Genomic DNA, 22,689 nt, shown 5'->3' on the forward strand with positions numbered 1-22,689 from the left:
GACTACCAAACAAGAAATATTTTGCCTCCAACTTACGCAAACTATAACACCCCAGCGTATCTGATTCACAACAAATAATGACAAAGAAGTTTTCGCACTCGAGCTTGACCATCAAATGTGTGACATTAGAGAAATCTAACATAGGAAGTGTGTTAAGAAGAAACGGAAAGCACCGTTATGCAATACGGAAATATTAAAATACCCTGTGTGCCGAGGGATGTCATTGCTCTATTATGAACATGATAAACCTATGATAAAGAATCAATCATGATATCTTGTCTTGTGAGTAACGAAGAGAATCCATACTTTTCAACTTTTCCCAAAGTTCCACAAGCTCCACGTCGACTGTAATCTGGTGATAATAGTAGATACACGAAAATGCTATATTTTCATTAATATGTTTGGTGCAAGTGCATGGCGTGCGGATATTCGTAATCCACTTTCTTACCAAAATAACAACATATTTGTTCCGAACCCCGGCCTTTCGGTTCATTATATTTTAGTTGACCGTTTGGTCCTTGGATTGCGATTACAACTAAAGCGCTTTTTCAATTTGGCAATTTTGATTCTTTAGAACCACTGGACTGCCCATATCACATTTCCAGTGTCGCACCAGGGTCAATTTTCAAGGGGGGTGGGGGGGGGGGGGATAACTATTTCTTGGTAGCCATCATTTTAGCCCGATGTGTCCGGTAAATTTGTATTAAAATTCACACCATTTTACTAGCCCAAAATCAAGGTGAAAGGTTTTCGAGACAAATTTCAATTTTACACCATTAACCCAAACCTGGGCTTAAAAGAAGATTCACGGGGAAATGTTGATAAATTTCTACCCGGTAGATGGAACGAGCCAGCATGGTAAAATCCGTCTTGGGACACTCTTCCCCCTGCCCACAGGCTGATACACTACTGCACCTTTCGTACACACTTTAGAGAGCCACACAAGCGCACACCATACTCACACAAAAACCGACATGTCAAATCCATGTCTCGGGATCCATGTCAAACGTCTTTGTCAAATCATGGTTATCTTCAAAACATTTTTATAGCATTCCGAATCCTGGAAATGACACAACATTTTCCTCGTCACGGGTCTTTTAAAAATCAATCCTTATTTGAATCAAGTACATTACAATCCCCATGAGAACTACCTGCCGATTGGCCAAAAAGAAGTTTTCATTATCAGTTTGACCAATCAGCAACATTGATAGAATAATTTCACTACGCTAAAAATTGGGTGGTATTATTTACAAAGATCCATTCTGATTGGTGATTAAAGTGAAGATATCATGTAATTGACCAATCAGAAGCAATGTTAGATTGGGAGGTAGTGCTGTTTTGTCTGAAGCTAAGTATATTAGGGTTGAAAGTGTAGGTTTATGATCAGAAAACTAAATATATAATTGGAGCATTTCTAATTTCATAAACGTGCATGTAAAAACCCCAGGAACCATAAAGTGAGTCAGCAAAAGGAACGCTTCTCTGCTCATGTTTTTGGTGCGTGAATTACGTGACTCGATGAAGAAAAGCAATTCGTGAAAGGTGCTTAAAATGCATTGATCATCACGAGCGAGTTTGAACGTATAAGTTTGTGTCAATGGGAACTTAAGGCTAGGGTAGGGTTAGGGTTATACGGGCTATGGTTTGAGACTAGGGTTAGTGTTACACAAATCCTAAACATATGGGCAGTCCAGTGATTCTAAAGAATCAAAATTACCAAATTGAAAATGCGCTTTAGCTGTAATCGCAATCCAAGGACCAAATGGTCAACTAAAATATCATGAACTGAAAAGCCGGGTATGGAACAAATATGTTGTTTTGGTAAGAAAGTAGATCACGAATGTCCGCACGCCATGCACTTGCAATTAAAAAATAATATTGAAAATATAGCATTTTATAAATGTTATTACTACTATTAATATTATCACCCGCAAAAAATATGAAAATACTTACAAAATACTTAGAGAAGTGGTCAATGTTTGCATCAAAAATAATTGAGGTCATAAAATTATCAAGGGCTTGTGATTATTAAATTATCATTAAAATATTGGTCAAATTTACAGTTACAATAACAATTCTTCAACTTATAAAACTTTTTGAAACAGTGGGTCTATGTGAACAGAACGGGACCTTGCATAATTATCAAAATAGGGGGTCATAAAAACATTTCAACCCGAGACAAGAGAGTCCTATAATGACTTTGGTCGCTGGCATAATTCTCATGACCCCCTTCTGAAGACAATGACCACCCTTCCGTTACTTTAAGAGTAGGCACGGTATTGTTGGTCAAAGCAGCCAAAAAAATCGATATTCATTATCTAAATCAATATATTATTGAAAAATAACACTTTGATGTTTTGTAAAAGTTCATTCTACAATTATTATATAATTTGAAAACTTGCTTGATTTATTGCTGTTAATGAGTTACAAAAGTGTTGTTGTTTCAGCCTTCTTCACAACATAACTCAATGACCACAGGACCTACAAAAGTATATCTGTGATATCTAAATTCTACACACACACTGTGATATATGATCAATGCCAAAGCTCACTACCATTTGAACTACCAAATCGTAACAGTTTAAAATAGTTGCTAACCTTAAAGCACCATTTTGTTATACAATGTAACGTTTTAAAGAGGCAATTCCAAAATTTCTAATAATAACGCTAAATATATGATGACAAAAATAACCTTTTCATCCGGTTTAACCTATTAACAGCTGTAAAATAATTCTTATTAAAATTTAAAATATAAACTTCATGATAGGGACACCGATAACTTTAATTTCTCATTAGGCTATTACTTTTATTCTCCATAACACTGAACTTGATTGAGAAAGTAGAGGAAGTTATATAGTTGAAATAGGAAATAAAATTTACCCGGGTTTATTTACAGTCTACAGACCCTAAGTCACACAAATAAATGACACGTCATTTTCTGTTAAATATTAATATATTGATTGTGTCAACAAACAACAGCTGATTGAACATTTTGACAGGAAAATACTAGTAATCATCCTTCATTAAACAATTACGATTTGTAAGGATTTAATTACATGTGTGCTATTATTATAGTTATTATAATTTTTATTATCATTATTAATTAAGATTGTGCTAGACGAGCACATTAAGGGGGTACTACACCCCTGTGGTAAATTTGTGACTATTTTTGCATTTTTCTCAAAAAATAATTAAACACTGGTAACAAAAGTTATGTATATTATTGGGGCAAGGAATCCAATTACTACACTGAAATTTCAGTGACTCAAGACAAGCGGTTCAGTATATATGATAGGAAACGAGGTACATCCTAGCGGTACCTTATTTCTGATCATAAATAACAAACCGCTTGTCTTGGGTCACTGAAATTCCAGTGTAGTAATTGGATTCCTTGCCCCTATAATATACATAACTTTTGTTACCACTGTATTAGTTTTTGAGAAAAATGCAAAAATAGACACAAATTTATTGAGGGGTGTAGTACCCCCTTAAGGAGACTAATATATTTACATCAGTACATAAATAAATCCAAGTAAGGTAAATCATCCACAGTAAAGTGCTCAAACAAGAAGGGAGCTAGAATATATTTAAAATGAACATGGTTTATTCAGGCATTGTTGTTTACAACATTGTTTCATGAAGGCCAGCTGAGTATGCTAGGCCGACCTACACTCATCAAAACATAAATACAAAGTGATCAGTTCTATCACTTTACCATGTTTACATTTTGTTCTGATGAGTGTAGATCGGCCTAGCCTGCTCGGTTGGCCTTCATGAAATAATGTTGTAAACAACAATGCTTGAATAAACCAAGTTCATTTTAAATAAATGTATATCAGTAAACTTCTAATAATAACGCCTATAGATAATGACAAGTAATTCTTATTAAAATTTAAAATACAAACTTAGGCTATTACTTTTATTCTCCATAACACTGAACTTGATTGGGAAAGTAGAGGAAGTTATAAAGTTGAAATAGGAAATAAAATTTACCGGGGTTTATTTACAGTCTACAGACCCTAAGTCACACAAATAAACCACACGTCATTTTCTGTTAAATATTAATATATTGGTTGTGTCAACAAACAACAGCTGACTGAAATTTTTGACAGGAAAATACTAGTAATCATCCTTCATTAAAACAATTATGATTTAATTACATGTATTAGTATGAATACAGTTATTAAATTTTTTATTATTATTATCAATTAAGATTGCGATCGACGAGCAAATTAAGGAGACAAATATAAGTATATCAGTACATAAAATCCAAGTAAGATAAATCATCCACAGTTAAGTGTTTAAGGGGGTACTACACCCCTCAATAAATTTGTGTCTATTTTGCATTTTTCTCAAAAAACTAATAACACAGTGGTAACAAAAGTTTATAGGGGCAAGGAATACAATTACTACACTGGAATTTCAGTGACCCAAGACAAGCGGTTTGTTATTTATGATAAGAAAGAAGGTACCGCTAGGATGTACCTCGTTTCCTATCATATATACTGAACCGCTTGTCTTGAGTCACTGAAATTACTTTTATTACCAGTGTGTTATTATTTTTTGAGAAAAATGCAAAACTAGTCACAAATTTACCACAGGGGTGTAGTACCCCCTTAACCAAAAAGGGAGCTGGAATATATTTAAAATGAACATGGTTTATTCAAGCATTGTTGTTTACAATATTGTTTCATGAAGGCCAGTCGAACATCTAGGCCGACCTACACTCATCAGAACATAAAATGCAAAGCGATCAGTGATATCACTTTACCATGTTTACATTTTGTTCTCATGGTGTAGGTCGGCCTAGCCTGCTCAGATGGCCTTCATGAAACAATGCTGTTCACAGCAATGCTTGAATAAACCAAGTTCATTTTAAGTAAATGTATATCAGTACATAATATATGTCTCTGATACATCTACTTCTTAACCAATACCGATATGTCCGCATATGGATTTTATTGGTAATAATAATAATATTTATATATCTCTTTTGTCTAACATGCTAAACGGCGCCTGGATTAAATGGGAAAATTCTCTCTGTCGTTGCTATGGGAAACGTTGCCAAGGAAAGCGGAGAATTGGCTTATATCATCACTCATAATTGAATAAGCATAAACTCGGAACACATTTAAGACCGGTATAGCGTTAAGGTGGTTCTGGACCCATTTTGGAAGTGCTCTATTTATGTTTTAAACATATTAATTGAGTAGGGCAGAGAACACTGATCCATATGCCTTTTGTTTGAAGCTAATCGGACATACCGTTTTCATAATACATACATTTTAAATGTCTTTGTATTGTATTGTTTTTATCAATAATCAATACAGTTAATGAGCTAATATGACTTGAAAGTGCTCATTAATATGTAATTTTTGCCAATATTTTGCTAAAATCCAATGCATAAATGTTCATAACATTTTTATTTAACAGAATATAGGTTTCAAACTTGGTCAAAGTGTTCCTAATGACTTCCAGATAATTTATGCATAATTAATGAGCTAGCCGCCCTAATTTGCATAATTAATTAGCATTTATGCAAATTAGCTCATTAATTATGCAAATATGCAAATGAGGGGCGGCTTCACTATATAATACATTAGAACATATTAGAAACACTTTGACCAAGTTTCAGGGCAAAAGTATGCAAAATAAAAGTACCATGAACATTTATGCATTGATTTTTAGCAAAATATTAGAAAAAATTACATATTAATGAGCCTTTACAGTCCTTTTAGCTCATTAACTATATTGATTATTGATAAAAACAATAAGATACAAAGAAAATATAATTTGATGTAGTATAGAAACCGTATGTCCGATTTGCTTCAAACAAAAGGCATATTGATCAGTGTACTTTACCCTACTCAATTAATCTGTTTAAAACATGCTCAAAGCATTTCCTTATTTCTAGAAAATGCATCCAATACCACCTTAAGTGAGTTCCACAATCATCAAGTAAAACAAAGCTGCGGTATGGATTTCTTAACGTATACCGTAATAGCATTTTGCATTGAAATTCAGTTAAAGGGCTGGATCACCTACTTTTGCACAATAATTTTGTGGGACCTGAGAGCATATCAGACACACCAAATTGTATTCTGAATACGAGGAATGTCCTTCTGATATAAAATATTTTTGATTTTTTGAAAATCACAGTATAGGACTATTAAATACAAATTTTATGGCAAATTATTAAAAACTGACATTTTGTGACATGTTAAATTTTAACAAGTAAACTTTATAAATATAATAATATCATGTACTTAAAGTGTATGTAGCTGCGATGAAAATCCGACCATCATTGTGAAAATGTTGACCTTTCGTATATTGAGGATAAAGCAGAAGTTTCATAAAAGACGTAAAATACTTAGAATGCAATTTGATGTGTCAGATGTGTTCTCAGGTCCCCCCAAATACTGTGCAAAGGTAGGTGACCGAATTGCACAGTTGAGTCAGGCATTAAAAATGTGCATGTTGTATAATACGTTTTAGAGATTCTAAACAATTTTTCTGTAGCCTACATCACTTTAAAAATTAAAATTAAAGATGATAAAATCATGATAACGGTCAAAATAGGCTATAGTACGGCCACCTCAACGCCAGAGTTCAAGTAATTCGGGAGTAATTCATTGATTGATGATATCTACGTATACCAATGACCAAGCCTTGTATGGAAATATTTGCGAGTACGTTTTGGTTTTAGAGATAAAAAAAAATCACGAATCAACTTTAGATGCTGAGATACGTTTACTTACATGTATAAATTGATATTTATTTTTCCAAAGTCAGAAACTAAAATGTAATATAATTTCGTGTAATTTTATTTTAAGTTAAGTTGTCCATGACTTGCCATCTTTTATTATGCTGTAACGTATATAGTTCAACCTTTGTATCAAAATGAACTGAATTTTACCTCTTTTTCTTCTGAAAATACTAATATGAATAGAACGTTCCTGATATTGAGTCCCGGTTGATAATTATGTGTATTAATACAATCTCTGGGTTAGATCATGGTCAGATGGCCTGAATAGCCGATGGCAATAAACAAGCATACTAGCAAACAAACGAAAATATCCAGTACGAAGAAGACCTCACGAAATATTTAACAATAATAATATTTATATTAATAATACACGAAGAAAAATAATATAAATATTACACAGCAAAAAGTACAGTAAAAAGTTTGACTCCGTTATCAATATGTAAAGGGTTTACAGAAGATGTATGTAAATTTACCCCACTTTTTTCACATTCTGTGTAAATTTTACGGAGTTTTGGCTAGTATTAGTAAGGATTTTTTTCTCTGTGTAAAGCAGTTACACCCTAATTTGTTTATGATGCTGAGAGAAAAATGCCTCGTAACCATGTACGGAAACGGATCATTTTGCAACTCATAATTGTGTTTCACACGACGTGACATTCTTACTGAAAAACAGGAATTAAATGTTTTCCACCAGTTACAAATCTAAGCTTTAGTAAAAACAGTATAAATCCCGTAAAAGCTTTACTCCCGTCATTATCCTGTTTAATTATAATCCCATATTTGAACAAGATTATCGATGGCGACATTTTACATATTTTAGAAGAAAATTCAGAGCAGACGACGTTTGCAACTTAAAACAAAAACACAATAACATTATAGGATCAGATCACTTTTTAAGAGGGGGGATAATTTCTTTTATTAAAAAAAAGAAGGGCTACACATTATATTTCTTGACAAAATGGTAACTAGAAATATCAAATATCAAAATGATGAGAAACAAGGCATTTTAACAAAGAGTGGGAAAACGCGAATTTGTTTGTACGACAAGTTTTGAATTCGCCCCCCCCCCAAAAAAAATAACGGTACATTTTTCATCAACATTACTGCACCATTACCTACATTTAGAACGTTATATAGATAGTTGTCGTCTAGACCTATGACTTACAAAATGTCGATCAGGGATTTTAAAAATGCCACATATTTTCTAAAGATACACGTGTGTTTGCTGAAGCACCTCAAAACATTGCCTAAAGAATAATAACGGATAAAGCTGCCATCTATGATGAACTAAAAGAGGTTTTTACCTATAGGGTACATAAGTGAAGTTTACTCTCTGACGATGTCTTACTTTCATTTCTCAAGAGACCAGAAAGATGACCCAAAATAGACAGTACTGGCATGACTGGAGGAAAGTTGCGTCTGATTGTTTCTCAGCGCATTCAACCTTTTGTCCTGCTTGAGCATCTCACACTACGTATTGATTTATGTTGCTATTGTTACACTGTTATATGACCGTCCACCACAAACCAACAGTAAAGTCGGCAAATTGTATTCTGTGCATAAAGGTCGTTTTCATAGGTACTTCAAGTTGGTGCTACATGTATCTCATTTTGCTAGTGCCAGTCAAACACCTTTTAAACCAATCAATAATCCTATTGTTGAAGAGGATAATAAGCTTCTACCTATGTCTATTGTTTTTGTCTTTGTATGCTTTGGATAAATCCTGTTCAAGTAGTATAACCAACAATTAACAATGAGAGGACATTCCTGAACCTCGTTAACTTGGGGATGATTTGAAATAACCGCCAATTATGACTTTTTGATATTTATTACCAGCAATGTGGAAAAAGAGACACATGTAGAACCGAAATAAGGTACCATTTCTCCATAACCCCGCTTCTTGATGTCGTTTGAAGTCAAATGATATACCATTTTAAAGCTTATGATATAGGCTAAATTTTCTAAACGCGAAATAAAACAAAAATAAAACATATACAGTTCCAACACAGTTAACCAATCAAAAGAAAGATTTTGTTTTCAACAAACAGAAGTGAATCAGTCTAGGCTGATCTGTTGTTCACTTACAAAAGATGTATCACACTTTATCGAGCGATCAACGGGAAGTTAAAATAGGAAATCAAAAACCTGAAGTGTTATAATTCAATACGAAAAACTTAAAAATTCCCAATGGCAGACCTACTATAATCCGGGACTATAATGTGTCTCGTCTCAAGTTGAGAGTGCCTTCAGTGCGTGTTATGGACGCGGTTGCGTCGCTAGCGTGGAGACAAACCGTTCTTCTACGCACGTGTTGTGACGCCCACGTAAAATACGTAACTCTCGGACGAGACATAATATTCAATACCGTACATCAACAAATGGCATTATGCACAATTTCATCTCTCATCCCCACAACATTGACTTAGATCCCGGCTTAGATCATCATTTAGCCTCTTTACCATGAGGAAACATAACACGTGTTATTATAACGATACGCTTGTTTCCATCTATAAGGTATTAAATATTATCCAATTTCCAAACATACACAGCTTGCAAACATGCAAACTCATGGAATGAACGATGATATATAACTTTTTGTTATGGTTGATATACATGTATTGAATACGTTATTATTATTATTATGTTAAATTGGGTGATGAGAAAGTTGGAACGCTAAAGGCATCATGGAAATGTAGCTTAAGATGCATGGCGATAAGTAAACAAATAACAAAAGTGAATTTTTTTAACATGAATGTACCTCTCATTTATATGAGCTTTTCTCCACTCCATAATGTGACTCGACAACTCAGCTTTATTCCCTGTGAAATCATTGTGGTGAAATGGATTCGAATGGGTTTATTCACAGATATTGTGTTCCAATATCTATGGTTTGATATTCACATCTTGATAATATCCTCCCCTAATTGGTTTCTATATGTAACTCACTTTTGTCTGATATTTGTTGTTTTGTTTGTAAGAACCCCACTGAAAAATGAAAGGTTTCAAGATCAGAACTATAGTAACAAACAGTTTGGAGTTAAATAGGGTTCGAAGAACGGATAAAAATCGCTGATGTGATAAAATAGCTTAAAATTAAACACAACCAAACAGTTATCCCATTGGACTAAATTATATCTTTGATAAATATGTTTCAGAGTTTGATGTGAGATATTTTGAAAGGCACACATACGGATTTCACGGGCAAATCGCGCTCAGACACACAGCAGACATCCCCTAAAGATGTTATTCCAAACTTGTGCAAGTTTCTCTCATGAGTGGCGAGTAGGACCAATATCACTTGCCTACCTTGCCTAAAGCGATCGGGTAAAAACACTGATCTATATCATCAGAAACAAATCTGTACTAGCTTTGCAGAGCAAAACATCCTGATATATAAGTAATATATATTGTGCGATATTATGTATAGGATTGTGTTTAAAAGTCTATACTTTTTGCAGATATTGCAGAGTTTTTAGGTGTACAACTTCTAAAGTAAAACCAAAAAAGTAAATTAAGTAAACTATTTTCCCTCAAATGTACCTACTTTGCTTAGTTATTAACCTGTTCATGCGCTATTTAGTTACTTACTTGGTTACCATGGCTACTTATACACTATGCTAAACAAAATACATTTTTCTGACACAAAAACAGATATAAAAATAATAATTTAAAAAAAATCAGATAACTGCGTAAATCGATGTGCGAGATATGGTATTTGTGTCATATAAATTATTGTCGTCAGTATTGTTTTGCACTGTTTATAAAACTCAATGTTTTTCTACGACATGTACGACCATATACATAACTAAATGTTTTAACGTTATGTAGGCTATGTTATGGGGACATATCTTTGTTGCATTTGCATGTCACCATAACACTACCTATATCATATCCTTGTAACACCGTTCTATGTCCCCATCAATACGGAATAAACCCATAACCTTAATATTTAAATAATATTTCAAATAGTTCAATACCTTTTAAATAGTCTTTCAAATATTTCAATACTTAAACAATTTTCTGCCTGACAACCGTCAAAAACCTACCAAATTTACAATATTTCTTAACGAATTAAGAAATAACTTTGCACTTCAGGTTAAGCTCAAAGTCATAATAACATGCTTAATTGATTATGTCACGCGCATGCTATGTCATGAATCAAATTACTTACACTTAGTGAATATGGCATGTACTGTTCGTTAATCAAGCAATATACATTATATAATTATGATAAAGGGTCATTTAGATAGCTTACTACTAAGGAAATAAGGGTGTTGGACGCTATCTAGTGTTAAGTGACACGGGTGGTAATGCATTACTTTGTATTAACACATAATTCCAGTTAAGATTTACTTAAGCCAATTCTCGTGTCACGGCATAATTCCAATCAACTGGAAACCGCCGGTTCATAGATTGATCCTATCATCATATTTTTCAATGTTGTGATAATTTGTGTCGGAAATACCATGGTAATTCATAATGTCAGGGTGTTATGTGCTCTGTTTGAAGTAATTTTGTTGACAAAATAAGATAATACGGTAATAGTTAGCACGGGGGGTATAAAAGTTAGCATAGTTTAAGGAGAAGCTATAACACCGGGTGTAATGGTCTAGCGGCATTCCAACATGGCGATAACTTCTATGTCTGTGTTATAAACACTTTACTTTGAACTAAGCCCAATGTAAGCAAAATATATAAAATTATTGTGATTCTGTGGTTCATTTATGTAATCATTGATGTTCCGCTGCGTGGTGAAATATGCGTTGGTACGTTTGCATAAATCTCTATTATAAAAAGTATCTTGCAGGCGGCGGATGACATGATCGATCCGGCAACTCGTGAAACCACCCGACCGTATGGCATTTTCCATATACTCGGTTAGTTTTGTGGGGTTCATTATCGAACCCCAACGGTTTTAGCTTGTATTTATATTATTTATCAACATAGGCCTATTTGTTTGTGATATTTCAAGCGTTTTAAAATTTCAAAATAATCCCATTCAATTACACGGTTGACGATGAAAATTTACTGAATTTAGGGACTGCACGTCATACACCACCTGGTATCTTGCTTTTGTTGTTGTTGTTCATTTGCCAAGGTTCTCGTGATTTCAATATAGGCAGAATTTGTTTTAATTTCACAAGGGGATGGGTGTGTGGAATGGGTGTGGTAAAGGCTAAATGGTTGTGTGTTTGTGTATGCATATTCTAGATAAACTACTTAAACTACTCAAACAATCATCCACTACCCTTACACCTGTCTCAAAGTGTTATCATAAGTGATGCTTTCAATTTTTAACAACATAACTTTCTCAAAATAAATGATCATAGAGAAGCATTCAATACGGCAGTTTGCGAAATATAATTAATGAAATTTAAAAAACAGGATATCACATGCATTCAAAGCGGCTACTTAAATGTATTTAAGTCCATTTGGAAATTCTTGTCAAGCACGTTGACAACTAAAGGAGCCATAGGCAGAGCATCACTCATTGATAGAGTTCAACCAATAGTTCACCAAATAGCGTAAGATGCGATAATATACGGGTAAATCTCTATCAAGAGAAAACAAATGAACAATCAGCTTGTGACAGCGCTGACCGATTTGTTGGGCTATAGATTACCACAGGAAATCTTACGATAAAGTTATGTAAGCATACTTGTTCGTCTATGAAAATAAAAAAATTAATATTTTGTTGAGAACATCTTTATTAGTCATTTTTTGCTCTTAAATATGTGCAGTTTTTCTTTGCGTCCCTACTTCATACATACAAGTATGCTAGACATGAAGATACACATGGAATACGATGCTTCAGTACACATCAGATTGTGCCGTCTTAAACGGGTTTTTTTTCGCGAGTTAAGACTATTGTTCTTTCAATACGAACATAAATGGCTGTCAGTGGTATATGTACTACGTACCCTTAAATTTGGAAGGTTGCAACAGTTACAAGTATGATCATGATGATATAATAAGGATGCTGATTATATTACAGAATATGATCATAGAGTTATCGGGTTGCTTACATCATGCACTCAAGAAACCATTTAAGAGTTGCTTGAGTTAGATACCTTGTACTTGTGAGGTCTTATACATGACAGAGTTAACAAGAGTTAACATGGCTAATTGTACATGTAGCAGTGGAGTTATTCTTAGATTTTATAGATGGCATATATTCGCTCTAGTTAACTGTAGAAGTAGGGTATTTAATTCGTACCGGCTTATATACATTATAGAGCAAAGCCTTTCCTTGCCCGCGTGAGATTATTTTCTGTATAAAATCACTTCCCGAGATTATTTCAGTCTAGGAAGTAAAATAAACCATATCTTTGATGTGCAGTGACGTTCAGCATGTTCAGAGTCAATATTTGCAAAACAATTCCTTCGTTGTTTCGTAAGTTTTAAATATATCGAATGTGTTGAAGATTTCTAATGCTGCAGCAGCATTATTCATATCTTTGTTTTCTTCTAAAGCAACGATAATCTTTTTAAGTATGTTAAGATAGAATGTCTTGTTAAAATATCGTTTAAATATACCCTTGTTTTATATGCATTGTTGTTTTCAAAGGCTAGAATGACTATGTGTTATTTTTGTATGTATCCGTAATAAAAGATCCTTCACCGTGCACCGGAGATGCCTTTCTGCACATACGTTTTCATCACTTCAGATATAATAGTGACAACTATTTCTTTTGTACCAGAATCTATATTTTAATATCAATTGACGCAGCGTCGCCTTTCTGAATTACCTTATTTTAATATAATGCAATATACATATAACAGTATCTGACACAAATACTCATAATAGTACATGTATTGCAAAGAGAACTAAATATTGAGTCAGACTCACGGAACCAAAATAGTCTCGTACTCAAAGTCACAGGTCATACCCCCATTAAACAATCAATGCTCAAAATTTGACCTCAAGTTATGGAGTATGAGTTTTTGTACCCAACATATTCGAAGGTCATATAAGTAATGTACAAATATGCTGGGAATAAAGAACTACGCCATGACATTGAGCATATAATATTGAGTGTTACTAATTTAAGCAGGGTCACATTATTTACCCATAATTTGCTTTAATTTCCGTTTGTTAACTTTGTCCTTTCGTATAAAATACATGACATCTTAAGCATTTTGTCAAGTTGTCGTTCAGTTTGAAATCTACCCAAAAGATATACATGTGACTAGTGATGACTAGTGCAGGGTGCATACGGATTATTTGTGTTATCATTATTTCCGGATTGAATTGCCTTTAATAGTTGCTCGTGTGAAATCATGATGCGCTTCATTAATGCATTAACAAACCGTAATAATATTTCCATTAATACCGGCTGAGAAAGGACTTATAAAGGCGGAGCAAGGCACGAACGCAATTAATTTTGAGGGATAAGCCTAGATTTATAAATTAAGGTATCTTGGAAACAGTCACATACACCCTCTGAGAGCTCAACGTTTTGGCGTTCACAAGTTTCATGACCTTTGTAGTCCCGTTGGATTGTTTTGTTTGTACATTCTAATGTGATTTGTGGGCATGGTGGGAGGGGTGTGGATCCATGGGTGTGTGGAGGTGTGGTTGTGTGGTTGTGTAATCGCTTGGAGGTAAGGGGTGTGTGGGATGTTTGGGTGTAACGGCTGTTTATCTGTATTGGTGGGGTGGTTGGATGTCTAAGGGTGTTTAAAGATGTGTATAATTATGGGGGTGTGCGCGAATGGTTATGTAGGGATTGTATGTTGTTGGCATGACGTTTAGAGGTGTGTGTTACATTTGTGTACTCATCTCAGGATACAATGAAATGGCACAGAATAAAACAACTATAGATCCTTTCTTCAACATAGAACAATTTAGGCCAGTAATCCATAATTATCTACATACATAACATTAATGAACTTACCTTGATCTGACATAGTTATTAGTTGGCGCATAACCATAACACTCTGCATATACACATAGCATTACCAATAGTAATATTGAAGTCCATAAGTTACTAGAGTAATATAGTTTCATTCCATGTAAGAAAGCCATGATTGTAATAAATAGTTCTTAATTGCCGCTGCTAGAATACAGCCACACGTTAATAACATAAACTTGTTGATAACACTGGAGTAAATATCCCAATTATATCACTTGGTTTATCCAGTAGACATTCGATATGTTGATTGTGATCTGTATGTCCCCTTCAAGCAAGGCGCGCAAAAAGCTGCACCGGGATGTCAAAAAAACTATGAAAGCTTAAAACTTGTCTAGTACTAGTAGTCTCTGACTCATTTTGTTGATTTGATGTGCTTGCAAAACATTCCTGTAGGTAGAAAAGACTGGTGAACTTCTATAAATAAGTGAATAACACCCTATTCACTATTTACATGCTTGGAGCATCCAATACTCCGGCAACTCTCGCGAGGTGACTCTTTGTATGTATAGTCCCAATGAAGCTCTTATCTTCAGCGTTCCAAATCTGAGTCTGGCACAACGTCTTGACTGTCCGGCTTCCAATGCAGCTAATGGGAACTAAACGCTAGTGTACACGTGATTACGAAAGTTTTAAACTCTCCTGACTGCTTAAGTAAAGTACGAACTGTTATGTCAAAATGCCGGTTCATCACACACTAGTTAAACTTAACTTAGTGTGTTGTCTCGACTGTTTGTTTTATTTATTATAAATCTATATCCTCCTTAGTTTCGACAGCCAACTTGATATTACTTTGATTGGCAATTACAATACCAAAGCAAATTGCTCCATACCACAAACAGAGATCTACAGATGTTCTGATTGACATCGCGTATTTGTTGAGTATATCTTTATTAATCATTCTTTGCTCTTTAATAAATGCAGTTTTTCTCTGTGTCCATACTTATACATACAAATATGCTAGACATGAAGATGCACATGAAATACCGACTAATAAGTAATGTTGTCGATCACTTTTACTAGATCCCTTTCTTCAGTCGTGGAATTTGGATTCTTGCAGTGGTCATGGTGGTGCATCTATGTTTTCAGAAATTCATATAAATGTTTCTTAAATGTTAGGTAAGTTCGGTTTTTATTACCTTTATTATATTCACTGCACCATAGGTACAAACGTAGATTGGGGCAGCCAATGATAACACTACTGCACTTTTCGGAACTGACTGCGAGTTGCATGTACATATGTCTCTCTCTTCATGAGACCACCGATGCGAAGGAGGTAATTTCCTAAATTTTAACTGCAGGGGGATCGGGGATAGAGAAAGAAAGTCTGCATAAGATAGAGATGGTACCAATTAAATCTAAATTTCCTTCGTTTCAATCCAAGCCAATTATTATTTAGTTGAGAAATTCGCTTCAGGGAAGAATTGAACCCTGTACCTCATACATTACAGATAATTAATCTGTCTCTCTCTAACTTCAGTTGAAAATGTTCATACATTACTGTCTCAGTTGAAAATGATCATACATTCCCAAGTGAGCCAGGCGTAGATTCTATCGCATGCTTACAAGAATCATGTTGCATTGGTGGTACTCCTTTAGATATTACCATGCAGTACGAATACAAAAGTTGAGCATTTTGTTATTGGTATGAACTTTTCACGCGGAGCTCAATCAGAAAACGCGGCACCTCATAACAATATCAAATTAATTTGATAATTGTTTTCATAATTATCACATCACATTCCTGTCTATTCTGTTTTTGTGATGAATTCAATTGGCCATGGCATTGATACTCACCATTCCTATTCGATTAACGTATCTTGATAGTAAAGTTTACACGAAAAGCTGAATTTATACTCAATCGCATTTGCAGAAAAGCGATTATCACGCATGCTCTGTGTTTACTTCCGTTTTGAGAGTGAGCCGATTGATAGATAATCATCGCTTTTGCGAAAACGACGCGTATCTTGAGTGATGTCGCTTGTTTACTACGTGAAGGGACGTGAATGCATCAACCAATCATTTCTCCTACCAGTTGGATTAACTTCGGCGGCAAAACATTAACTTTTGAATATTTTAATTGTCGTCTGCGCCCGGCGTCCCCGGGCCGGCGTCTGCGATTAGTATTAATGCAAAAGCGACAAACGATGCATCGCAAACTACCCAGTCGCTTTTCAAAAGCGATGCATCGCAATCGCTCAGCGATCTAGTATGAATTTAGCTAAGCTGTTTAGACAAGGGGTGAAATAGTTGAATTGCAACCATTGCCACGGTGTTACCACAGCCAGTACAGCCAGTTGGGTTACCATTAAAACAGCAAACATAGTTAGGGTTAGATAAACTATGTTGTCTATATGATAGCGCATTTATATCTCGCTTAAGGGCACAGCCTATAGGAATAAAGACCAATCGAACATATTCTTGTTTATGCCATAATATTGTAGTATTTCAACCCTTTCATAACTTCAGCTGTGTAACTTACGAAAATTCCCGCTAAAAAGTGGTTCTTTTAATTTTTGAAAATCTGGATTTTTTTTTTTGATCATACTATAATGATCACCAGACAATAATGTTCTAATCACACTATAGACTGTGTTGACATGAGACGTCAATTGCTAGGCAATTTCGGTCATATGCCCACGGATATGTTATGTTCAGTACGGTGTACCATGAGGAACATGCAAACTTAAAATAATTTTTGCAAACTTTGATAATTTTTTACAAACTCAAATTATTTTTTCAAACTCGAATAATTATTACAAACTTTAATTTTTGTTGTTGCAAACTTTAATATAATGTATTGTGCATGTAGAGGCCCATTTATTGTCGGATTTCTGTATTTAGATCACGCAGGGGACGCACCATTAGATTCTCAGGGGTGCATGGGAGTTTGGGTCAGGCAGAATTTTTTTTGTATTTTTTTTATCGCCTCCAAAGGGAGGATTTATTTTCACCGCCTTTTTTTATTTTATTTTTATTTTTCAATTATAATGTATACCTTTATACAAAGTTGGGTGGGAGAAATTTGTTTTACTCACCAGTGAGGCAAACAAAATTTCATCTCACTAGTGGGCGAAGTTGTTTTTTCGTCTCACTAGTGGGCGAAGTTTTTTTCAAAAACTCCCATGCCCCTTGAAATCAAATGGTGCGCCTCTTAACGCGGCTGTGTACTCTAGACATTGTGAAATTCGATGAAAGTGCAAAATGTGACCACTTTAAACTTCAACGGCCATTATTTCAATGTTCATTTTCTCGGTAAAATGACGATTTAGGTACACGATAACTCAATAAATACAGCATCTAGGTAAGCAAATATGATCATCGTAAAAGCACGATTGACTCAAGAAACGATTTTCTCATTTTTTATATTTTGGTCTATTTCCGATTTTAGGCATCATTTTGTGCAAATAGGCGTTTGTGAATTTTAAAAAGTTCAATTTGATGTCTTATATGGTCAATATCGCAAAATATAAGGCCAATTGATATAAAAAATATACAAAAACCGTTTTTGGAATGGAGCCTCAAGTTTGAGCTAAAAACAAAATAAAATATTTTGGAAAGAGTGTAGTTTTGGTAGGTCGTAGTATAATTATATTGCCAAAAACTCACTTTTTTGTGATTTTCTTCAGAATTGTTGTTTTTACCCCAAATCTGTATTTATATTAAGATTTATTGATGTCTTGCCTTCATAAAAATGTATACTTTTATATGTCTTGTGCGAATAATTACAAAGTTATTGCACTTTTACTACATGCATGTCTGAGAGTACACAGCCGCCTTAACAACAATTGGGCGCTATTAATACACATTAATGTTTTTAAGCAAATAAAATTCCAAAATATGGTACGTTTTCTGCCTTTGCTTGCCACGTGGTAAGCCTATGTTGAGGTTGCGATTATATGTAAAAAAAAATTCAAGATGGATACCAACAAGTCGTGTGGCCGAGCGGTCTAAGACCCTTCTTTTAAAAAAAAATCATATCGCATCGCGCATAGACTCAATCTCGATAGCCTGAGTCTCGCTGGGAGTCTTGCTCTCTCGTGAAAGTCGAAAGTTTGCAAAAAAATATTTGAAGTTTGTAAAAAATTATTTGAGTTTGTAGAAAGTTATTTGAGATTGTAATAAAATTATTAGAGTTTGTAAAAAAAATATTTGAGTTTGTAGAAAATCATTTCAGTTTGCAAAAAAATATTTGAGTTTGTGAAAAATTATTTTAAGTTTGCATGTCCCTCATGGTACACCGTAGTTCAGGGACCGTGCTTTTAAAAACCCGCCAGATCGCAATCAGGCCATTGACCTGTGTAGTGGTCATACGTTGCTCGCTCAACCATAACATCATGACTGTCCCTAATAGCTACTCATTAATAATGCGTTGCGTCAGGTCATGGACTCTATTCAATAATTTTAATCCTTTCTTTAAGGTCAATAGATGAAAGGGAGACCTTGAAAACAGATGCATGTTTCTAGATAATATTTTATCATCCAAGCTGGTGATCTAGGATATTTCTAGGAGGCGACACTTATTAATTCATACCGCTCACATCTTTCTTCATCCAATGGACTTTCGGGAACTTCTGAGATAATAAGTGGATGTTACAATCTAATCGGCTACAATCGGCATAGTTGATGATATCTGATTCTGATAATTCACTAGTAGCAGCGAAATTACAGCGCTTTGTATCCTCTGGTGCACTATATAAATCTTATATGGATTCATGTTATTTATTTATTTTATAAATATTTCTTGTAAACACAATCTAATGTGGTGCTCACTACATGTAGAAGGCCTAGTCTGCAAATGTTCAGTGCATAAATCTAGTAAAGATAAAGCTTCATATGTTTAGTGTAATCAAATGAAATGCCAAAGCTGGATATTATACAATCGTGATGCATTCATTCTTGTTATGGACGACAAGTATTAACTTTGATATTATTATGGCAATATCCATTCCCTTCTCAATTGATTATGCTTTCTTTTCGAAAAATAAACCATGAGGCCTAGAGGCCATGATATAAACCTATATTCGGTATGCGGAAACCTTCCACGGTTAGGGCGGCGCTTGCACTCGCATATTCGCTAAACTTCCGCCTCCTTCATTTGCCAACCTTTATCGAGGGGCGTGTTTGAGGTTTTATAGTCATACATGTAGGCCTACCATTTTTCACCCTGATGTGGCAGTCAACGTCAACGCGTTGAAGCAGCTGTTTCGCTCGCGCATCTATGTGGCGTATTAAGCGTGTGCATGTGTACACCAGCGCTTTGACCGAACGCTAGTAATTATTTGGCTGTGCCCAATTAAATGCTCACTGTACTGACATCACTGTACTACCACATCAGGATGAAAATCGCATATCGCAAACCAGCCAAATTTGTCATAGGTTTGAATTGTAATAGGAAAACCGTGAATATATGGTCTCAAACTCTGAAACATCTGAGCAGAAACGTGTCCTTTTTACGGTTTAAAGTGAGTCTGTACCTGTCGCCATCTTTGGAATATAATACAACATTCTCTGGCCAAACATCGGGTTAAATGTAAGTAAATAGTTCAAATCGTCTAAATTCAATAATATCAAACAGTCACGGACATTAAGTCAAGGCTACATGAGAAGTTTGGGGTAGGTCACACATTTCCTTGATATAAAAAACAGCCAAAAGGATGTAAAAAATTCCCTCTTTTTATCACAACGCGATTTATTACGAAACAGCATTTTCATAGGGCATACGCTGGTTCTTTCAATTCTAATTTAAAATCTGTTCGTCACATGCAGTCTGATTTGGATCTATGTTTTCATCAAAGTCTTGGGAACTAATGTGGACAGTAGTTTTGTTTAAAAAACGGATACTGTTTAAAATATCAGTATTTACGCGAGCGACATTTTGAGTGTGTAAAATGCATTGAAAATTGTCGGCTAAAGAATGCATAAATTAAAATCGCGAACAGTAATAGCAACAATAACTATCTACATTCCAAGCGGAAACGCTTTTCATAAGCATACCACCTATTTTTGGGCAATCGCTGCAACCGAAATATGAAATTCCAGGCCATCTGTAAAAAAGAGCGTGAGCATATTTTACTATGAACTTGGGACATCAAAACACATGTTTTAATTGGTGTCAGACCTATTTTAATGATACGATAATTATGCCCCCAATAATGGCTTTCATTTGAACTATTATTTGTTAAACTGCTATTTTTACTTTTTGAGAAATTCATGAATTTATCGAAAAACTCGACGGAGAGTGTCACCGTAACAGCTACATGCCTTAAGGGCTCACAGTCACAGCTTACATTGCAAATGACCATGGTGTTTTCATGTATCGTCTGTGATCGTATGAGAATATTTTACTGTATTTCTAAGATACACTGTAAAAAATAACAGTATATTAAATTTTCAGTAAAATTGTAAAATAAAGGGACAGTATTTTGTTGATTGTTAAAAGACAGGCAAATGTGTATTTTTGAAATTTTAAAAGGCTATACCGTATTTTATTCAAAACATTAAATTCTACGATCATGTACTAAATAAATATTAGATTCTGCTATAATTACTAGTCTCGTCCAGCAATATTGTCAACAATTGTGTGTAAATATTTAGGTGTACATAACACAGGCTTTGAAACAAATACAATAAAAAATAAAAATTTCTGAAAAGGGACCTTCAAAATGATATCACTTGTTATAATGGCTTGAGAAATATGTGATTAAAACCCAATTTTGCTCTAAAATTCCTTTGTTCTTTATTTATCAAATTCCTTTGTTCTTTATTTATTACTGAAAGTAAGCTTTATTTGTCAATACCTCCGAAGCAATATTACACTGGGTTCGCCGTGGATGGTCAAAAAGTATAAAATATAAATTTGCATGGTAACGATATCGCAAGAAGCTACCAATTATTTATACAGTTTCCTGTAAACCTATATAGCATTTTTTTGCAGACACTGTAAAATTGGACAATAACATTTTGTATGCAGATTTATAGCTGCACGAAAAATGTCTACACTCGGTTAAAAAAGAAGATTTTTTACAGTGTAAGTTTTCCACCGATAACAAGGCCGTGTTGTGTTATTAAAGTATAAGGTCTCGTTTTCAATTAATTTATGGTTATATTATGTGATAAGTGTCCAATTAGTCTTAATTATTAAAATTAAGTTGCCTTGAAATGAATAATGAAATACTAATTTAATTTTAAGTGGTAATTTGTAGGTCAATAAGGCCAATCGAGATTTAATCTGTTTCCGTGTCTCCGAGTGAAGTTACAAGGTGACAGTGAAGTATGTGACAGTAATATTTTCTGGGAAATATTATGAGCACGATTCGAACTCGTTGCAACGCAGACAAAAAATGTTTTCTAAACATTATTAACGTCAAACACTACAACAATATTTTAATGTTGTTGTAAAATACTTTTTGCAAACAGCCTTGCAAAATAGTTTGTCAGCTCTTGAATAACATTATGCATGTAAAGCATATGTTAGAATGTTTTGCATCAAGTTTTCAAAAATGATTTGGAACGGTATTAAAACGTTTTATAACCCGATTTTGTGTTTCCTGGGTGTGTACAACGAAAGAATATGTACGGTATAAGCAGGGATATAACTAGTATATTTTTTTCTTTTTTGTGCTCACACTTTAGCCCGTTGCACCTGATTTTAACATTTTCGTAGGGAAAAAATAAGGGGGAAAATAATGCAGTGTGCATTATTTTGAATCCGTAGTGGCAAGCAAACTTTTTAAGTTTAGAATCGGCAAGGATGGCGCTCTTTAGTTCGTAGTCGGATCCAGGCCTCATGGGTTTGAAGCCTAGTGCTTCCACGATGACATCACAGCGCGTTATTTGGAGCCTAAGAAGCTTTAAGCGGAAGGCAAAACAAAAACAAAGTCCTGAATATGACCGGAAAATCACAAAGGAAAACCAACGTATTGAAGATATGATTTTTTTCCCAAAACACACACACACTCACACACAAAAAAAAAAAGAAAAAAGGAAAAAAAAAAAAAAAAAAGAAAG

The 22,689-nt window shown here is 34.4% G+C and overlaps 1 protein-coding gene across 1 annotated transcript in view; it reads right to left on the bottom strand.

Annotated features, from left to right (window-relative positions):
- Positions 1-15,255, bottom strand: part of LOC140163829 (collagen alpha-1(XXVI) chain-like) — a 109,998-nt gene extending 94,743 nt beyond the window's left edge. Inside the window, exon 1 of the mRNA XM_072187144.1 lies at positions 14,665-15,255. Within this exon, the coding sequence (XP_072043245.1) occupies positions 14,665-14,795 (131 nt within the window). The 5' untranslated portion in view covers positions 14,796-15,255. The remainder of the gene's footprint in view (positions 1-14,664) is intronic.
- Positions 15,256-22,689: the final 7,434 nt, after the last annotated feature.

Source organism: Amphiura filiformis, chromosome 11 (genome assembly GCF_039555335.1).
Source record: "Amphiura filiformis chromosome 11, Afil_fr2py, whole genome shotgun sequence".
In the NCBI taxonomy this organism is placed as follows: domain Eukaryota; kingdom Metazoa; phylum Echinodermata; class Ophiuroidea; order Amphilepidida; family Amphiuridae; genus Amphiura; species Amphiura filiformis.